Consider the following 7,294-nt stretch of genomic DNA (forward strand, 5'->3'; position numbering starts at 1 on the left):
GACCGCGGATGTTCGGTGCCCGCCCACCCGCTTCCTCTGTAGGGTCTGTCCGTTTTCCCTGGGGTGGTGTGTGACGGAGTCAGGTTGGCGCAGTGGTGCTTCCAGCAAGCATTTTGCCTCTTGCAGATCTGGAGCTCTTGTTCCCGAGACGGAACTGAGATATCCCGGCGTGGGGCAGTAGCCTTATGTAATCACCCCGCATGCCCGGAAAATGGACCCGAGCTGAGGGATTATGTTGGAACAATCTGGGTTGTGCCCATAATGAACTATGAGGAGGACTAGCGTTGCTTTGTGTGTGTAACAGAGAACAAGGACAATAATCCCAAACCAGAATGTGTGTATGGGGAAGAACATGAAAAACTAGGTCTTGACGTAAATCTGCTCTTGTGAGCTGTCTGTATCCTTTCCAGTGTATTAAACTAGCTCAGAAGAAGGCAATCCCACGCTATTTACAGCATCTCCCCGTTAACAGCTTACAGTGCCACTGGTTTTAGAAAGTTAAGTGTTGGCACCAAGGCTGAGTTTGGTTTGGACGTACCACTGACAATTGGGAGAGATGTGGATTTATAATCCCAGAGAGTAGAACAAATTCTTACAGGTTATTTTCCCTTCCTGTGTCTTCTGCCATAGCAGCTGAGATCTGTCAGCTGCTGCTTCCACAGGTATTTCCTTGGAGGTGCTCATGTTTCTTCATTACCTCTTCCTGCATGAACTTTGGGTTTACGGATTTGTCCCCTCCTTTTCCAGGAGTGACTGGGATTTATGAAGTTAGTCTCTGGTTTAGCCACCTGGCCTTTGCTTAGGTTTGTCTATAATTAATGGAAAGAGGGAGGTTCCTTCGGATAGTAAGTGAAACTTTCACATCTAGCTTTCTAATCTTCATCTGGTGGGGTCACTCTTGCTTCACTGAATGCAAGAGTTCAAAGGGATGAGGAGGCTAATTCACCCTAGTAACTAAAGTTAGTAGTAAAATCATTTTTCTTAGACACCCAATACTTGATTCCCTCATCTTCTCTCAATGAGGGATTGTATGGACTGAAATACACATACACCCATCAGTGCTACCACCCAGTCTTGCAGCTGAAGCATCAGGGTAATAATTTTGTCAATGGATTTTCTTTAGGAGATTTCTAGCTTTTTCAGAACTCGGGGCAAATAAGCTTTATTCATTTCCCTGAAAGCTTATTTTCACAATTTCCATCTCCTAGCCCAGTTATCTCTATTGTTCTCCTATGGCACAGAAACCAGCACACGTGGGCCCAGCTGATGTGATCCTTGGTACTCAAGGGAGGGAAGGCCATGTGTGCACTTTGTTGAGCCTAATGCTGGCTTCAGTGGCTGCAAGCTGCCCTGAGGGCCATCCCCTTTTAGTCTTACTGAGGGGAATGAAGACATTCCTGTGCTATTACCCACCTCAATCTGTGCTGAAAGTTCTCCCTGTCTGTAGAGGGAAAGCAAGCCAGTACCTTGGCTGCTCCATCCTGTAGTCAATATTAACTTAATGTGAAAAGGATGCTAAAGGGGAAACCAGACTGTCTACAGGGCGACTATTCCAGAAGAGATGTGCTCCAAAACTCAGGACAGCAGTGTCTTAAAACACTGAAGCTGGACATGGGTCAAAGCCCTGGCATATGCTGAGTCAAATTGTTCTTTAAATCATCTGTTTTGTGCTAATATAAAACTCTTTGGTTGGAAGTACAAAGCTGCCTGAGGTCTTTAAAGATGCTTAAAGTTTTAAAGGTACTTCAAACAAGCTGCCTTCACTTGCAGTTATTTCACTTCCTGAGCTTTCATTCTCAGTGTCTATGCCATGACAAAAACTACAAGGGATAATACTTGGTTTTGCTAACTGGGTGCCGAACACCATTCAAGTCTGTGGCTAGGAATAAAAGTCTGAAGTGAAACCACATAGTTCAACAGTCACAGGAAAATGTGTGCAAGTCCTGCAATAAAGCCTTTTGGCTATTTTATTTTATTCTACAAATAAAGACAACTGTCCATCATTAAATGGAAAAAAATAATAGTTTGAGTTGTATATAGCATGAAACAGTAGTTCCCTTCACAAAAACATTTCTAATTCATTAGTTTATTACAAAATACCCACTCACAAAAAAGCACAAGCACAATCTTTATACTTGTGAAATGAGTTGATATTTCATATACAAAATAATTTCCACATAATTCCATATAATTTTATTTTATATAGAAATAGGTCATTATTACAACAGCTGTACAATACACTACTTTTTATTTAATAATTACATAAAATCTTTCTTAGAAACATATCAACGGAAAACATACAAAAAAAGCGAAAAGTGCATTTTCTTTTTTTTTTCCCCTCCAAAGGAAAATTTAATCCTAAATGTTATAATGAAAGAGATATGTAATAGTCTGCAGCATCCCGAGTCAGTGGGCCAAAACACAGTGCATATTTCTCAAAGACTTGGAGTGGGTGAGTTTAGGTTGAAGAAGGATTGATGTTGCACTATTGGAGAGTTGCATGACTATGCTTACAATTTGAGTTCTCCTTTGCAATCACAATTCCTGTAGGAAACAGTCCAGTGTGGTTGTGGGTTTGATTTTTTGGTTGGTTGGTTGGTTTTTAGTGACGAAGAACAGTTAGGGTAAGCTGCATAATACTTTTCAGATTCTAAATCAAGGGTTATGAGCTGTAGACCATTTTCACCAATGGCTGGGTTTTTTCCTCCATTGGATGTGCTAATTTGGCCACAAGAATAAAGAAACAAACTTCTCTTTACAGAAAGTGCCTAGGTTTTGTCATCTGTGCAGTTGTGCAAAATAATAACAATAATCATAATAAAAATAATCTCTTGTTCTCTCCTCGATAGACCTTTGACGCAGTGCTTTTCATACACAAAAGAAGAACTGAAACAGTGAAGGCCAAGTACCTCATAAGTCTGTCGACAGTCTTTTGGAATTGCCAGATGGCTCCCAGAGGGACACACTGGGATTGAATGCCTCTTCCCATGCTCCCAGTGGTGATGGAGGCCCCACAGGATAGTGCTCCTCTTTATTTTGCTCTGTCAGTATATCCTGTGCTCACGACACAGCGCAAACTGAAGCCAGCGTGCCGTGAGTGCACTGTCTGTGGCAGTCTGCACTGGGCGTACTTCTGTCACAAAGCTTGGAAAGAAATGCTTGTGCAAAAGCCAGAACAGTAAGTACAAAGTCATTCTCTTCTGCCCCATGTGCCCATTGGTTAAAGCTAATCGTGCATTGGTTGTGCTGGTGGGACTCTATCGCAGAGGCTGTGGTAAATTTGATGATTCTGATAAACTGTTCCTTCTCCTTGACGTTAGTTGTTGCTGCTGCTGCTGCTGCTGCTGCTGCTGCTGCTGTGTCTGATGATACCCCATATTTCCTTGCTGTGGTGAGTAAGACGGCAGGAGCAAAGAATCGGGTTGTTCATTGTGCAAAGAACTTGGTGTTTGCACCTACAGATAAAGTAAAATTTATCGTGGTGTTTGATTCTTTCATGTGTTAGTGCTCTTTGTCCTCAGGTTACAGGATGCTTAAAAATTACTACTGGTTTGCTGGCTTTTATTTCTGGAGCTGTTTGGCATGAGGTTAGCTTAACTAATACTAGAAGGAATGGACATAAATTGCAACAAAGAACATTCCAATTAGGCATTGAGAAGGTTTTCTCATAGGAATGCACTGCCTGGGATTTGCAGGTTATCCTGAAAAGCCTGTTTGGGAATCGCATGGCTGAACATGTCAGAAATGACACGGATGGATGGCAGAAATGAAACAGACCCTAATGTGCCTCATACTGCCCCTTCTAGCCCTTCCTTTTCCTGAGCTTACAGCTGGGTGTGACTTTGCAGTGTTGATGTGAATTTTTCAGATGCTTTATTGGAAACAGTATCTGCCAGAATTTTTTTCATTAATTCTCGGCTACAATAAGGATTTCATTTCAGTAACAAGAGTTTAATCATTTCAAGTTGGTTATACTCTTTCAGTGATGCCAGTGGATATGTGACCAGGCTTTACAGACTCATTTCAGCTCCTATTGAACTAATACAGAGACACCTCATTTTCCCCCTTTACTCTAGCATGTGTTGAATTAGGTCAAAAAATAAGTATTTTTACATCTTCAAATCACCTGGTTCTTCCAGGCAACGTGGTCCACTTTATCTTCTTTGCCTTGTAGAGTTGAGAAAATATGTTAGTTTCCTGAAGGGATCCAGATATCTGATCCAGATCTATTTTATGTTGATGCTGGTAATTAAAACTCATCTTTTGACTCGTAAACTAAGCAAATTTTATACTGAATAAAGAGTACAGAACAAATCCTAAGGCACTGATTTTCTCCAGCTGGAAATAAACTTTAAATATATCCAAGATAATCTGATTATGCTTTAAATTTACAGAATTAGTAATTTCCTTTTAAATATTCTGACTGCTCCCTTGCTGTACTAGTACCGGCCACTGTAGCAATGTGTCACACATCTGAAGTCAGAATCAGAATCTTTTAAATGGACATTTCTGCCAGGATCAGGCTGCAGCAGAAACCTGGGGCCCCATTTGCACAGCCCACTCACCTTGTTACTCTGTGTGCACACTTTATACATCAGCCTCTTTGTCCTACCTGCAGGTAGCGTTGTTGCTGATGCTGTTGGTGCTGGAGTTGCATAGGTGGCAAAGATGATGGCTGGGAAGGAGGGGTAGTGGTGAACCCTTGGTTTAACACTGCTTGTCCCATCAGTACGATTGGAGAGCTGCTGCTGGAAGTCTGCACTTCCAAACTTTGAAACATTTGTTGGGTTTGAGAATACCTATGGAAGAAAGAAGCAAAACAATCAAGAACAAAGTGCTGGAAATAAAGGTCTTCTCTTAGAAAAGGGATGGTAATCCCCAGTCTTCCTAAATCATAGAATCACAGAATGCTGTGGGTTGGAAAGGATCTTAAAGACTGTCTAGTGCCAGCCTACCTTCCATGGACAGGGACATCTTCCACTACACTCAGAGCTCCATCCACCAATCTGGCTTTGAACACTCGCAGGGATGGGCCAACCACCACTTCTCTGGGCAACCTGTTTCAGTGCCTCACCACCCTCACAGTACAGAATTTCTTCCTAATATCAAATCTAAACCTGCCCTATTTCAGTTTAAATTCACTACCTTTTGTCCTATCCCTCTATGCCCCTGTTAAAAGTCCCTCCCCCTGTCTCTTGTAGCCCGTTTTAGATACTGGAAAGCTGCTGTAAGGTCTCCCTGGGCCTTCTCTGCTGCAGCTGAAACCCCCAAATAATTCCCAATAAATGATTTCCATGCATGGGACCTGCTAATGTGAACAACAGCACTGTTGGCAGCACTGCCTTCCCTTACTCTGTGCATGGACTTGGAGGGAAGAATACATCTCACCTCAGAATCCAGATCACATTTTAGATTCATTAAAGATTCTGGTTTATGCACATCTTGTCTTCAGCCACAGCATTCACATCCCAGGCTAATTAAACCAAATGGTCTTTGATTCTGTTTTAATATGCTGAGCCCTGAACGGCAGAGAGAGAGAAGCAAATGCACTTCCTGTCCTGCTGCCTGTGACTGTCTGGGGGTTGGTGATCTGCAGAAACATGGCTATGGTTGATTACTTCTTAAGCTTCTCATACACATATTGCCAAGTACGATCAGCAGTTCCCATCACTGAGAGCCCCACTCTAGGAACAGAAGAAGCCTCTAGAAACCCTCTGGAACAAGGGATGGGACAGAAACAAAATACTTCTCTTGCTGTTCTGCTTTTGCAAAGCAAAACTTAAATATGTGTTGTTTTGTGGAAGGCTGTGGGCAAAACCACAATGGAACTATTGCCAATCCAGCCTAATTCTGTTTATCCTGTAAAGGGTGATGAGATCATAGTGTGACTTGTGTTCACTCAACAGCTGTTCAACATTAGGGTTTTGTCAGAAATGCTACAGTCTGGGTACTTGTATGAGGATGTGAGCTCCTATAAAAGGGTCCCAGGAGTCTGTAAGTCTACATGAACTGGGAGATGCCTCTTTGCAAATAAGGCCTCTTTTAATCTGAGGCTTAAAAGCAGAGCTTCAATATTTACATTTGACAAATTAACTCAAGATAATCTTAAACAACAATAATGACATTTAAAAAAAAAGTTCTGAATGTCTAAATTCCTGAGATAACATTAGAAAAATACTGTTTTGTAAAAAGAATTATTTTTAAAGAAATGATGTACAGTTTCTTATTATTTTAGGAGTTCACAATTAAGTACAGTGACAAAAAAAACAGCTTAAAAAAAAAGGTATATTTTGACCAGCTTGTTCTGGTTCCTTCATTTAAGTTTTGAGGAGACAAAACTGAGGTGAGGCTTTTTTGGCACCAATCATTTAACTGAGCCAGTGCTGACTTTCTCACATTTACCTTGGTGGGTCAGAAGTTCTAGTGCTGAAGCAGGCAGCATGTGAGGGACAAAAACTCCCCCAGCCATGGCTTGTTAAAAGTGCCACAGGCACTCTGTGTTTCTCTCTGCCATTCTTCCTGATATGACCAGGCAGGGTAAGGCTGACCCTGATGCTGGAAGGCACGCTCAGCGCAGTAACACATTCCCAATATTTATAACTACTTTGTCATCTTACAAAAGGAGGCTACTTCCCCTCAAAAGCAACTTTGATGTTTTATCTTTGACAAGGCACATACTTGGCCTGGGATCCCGCCATGCTGAGGTCTGAAGGGTGTCTTGCATTACAGGACCCAGGCATCATGGGCTGAATAGGCTGGCTAAGCAACAATCTGGCACATAAGAGAAGAAGAAAAAAAGGTCACATTGCTGGAAGAGAAGGACCCTACAAATCCCACACTGTGCAAAGACAAACGGCATTCTCACAGGCACGACACAAGGCCGAACGTGAGGAGGTCTGGCCCAGCTGCTGGCTGTGGCAGGCTCATCCTGGGCACTGCGAGGCAGAGCCTGGGGCAGCGCCTGCCCTCTGGGGTGATCTGGGAACCTGACATACATCTAATAAATCACATCCTTTTACCATTATTATCTTCTTTATTATATGGATGCTTGAATTACGTTTTGCAACTTCGGTTAAATTCACCTCGTGCTTTTCAAAGCCAGCAGCAACGTTTCAGTTTTCATAACGCTACGGGGTCAGACAGCTACACTTCGGGAATCTTAATCCACCCGTGCATTACTGCAGTCCCAAGAGCTGGTGGCGCTGCGGTCGCTGCTCCCGCCGGGCAAAGCTGGAAGCCCGGCCCTCCCCGAGCGCCCGTACCTGAGCTGCTGGTCGTGGCTGCAGCCGGCGGG

The 7,294-nt window shown here is 42.8% G+C and overlaps 1 protein-coding gene across 2 annotated transcripts in view; it reads right to left on the reverse strand.

The window, feature by feature from the left end:
- Positions 1–1,935: 1,935 nt before the first annotated feature.
- NPAS2 (neuronal PAS domain protein 2) overlaps positions 1,936–7,294 on the reverse strand; it is a 104,041-nt gene continuing 98,682 nt past the window's right edge. For both annotated transcript variants that reach the window (XM_033513367.1, XM_033513368.1), the window contains exons 18-21: positions 7,263–7,294; positions 6,679–6,771; positions 4,613–4,799; positions 1,936–3,455 (exon numbers count right to left, since the gene is read on the reverse strand). The exon at positions 7,263–7,294 is cut by the window's right edge and continues 150 nt beyond it. In XM_033513367.1, the coding sequence (XP_033369258.1) occupies positions 3,258–3,455; positions 4,613–4,799; positions 6,679–6,771; positions 7,263–7,294 (510 nt within the window). In that variant the 3' untranslated portion in view covers positions 1,936–3,257. The remainder of the gene's footprint in view (positions 3,456–4,612; positions 4,800–6,678; positions 6,772–7,262) is intronic.

The sequence above is a fragment of the Parus major genome, chromosome 1 (genome assembly GCF_001522545.3).
Source record: "Parus major isolate Abel chromosome 1, Parus_major1.1, whole genome shotgun sequence".
Lineage (NCBI taxonomy): Eukaryota > Metazoa > Chordata > Aves > Passeriformes > Paridae > Parus > Parus major.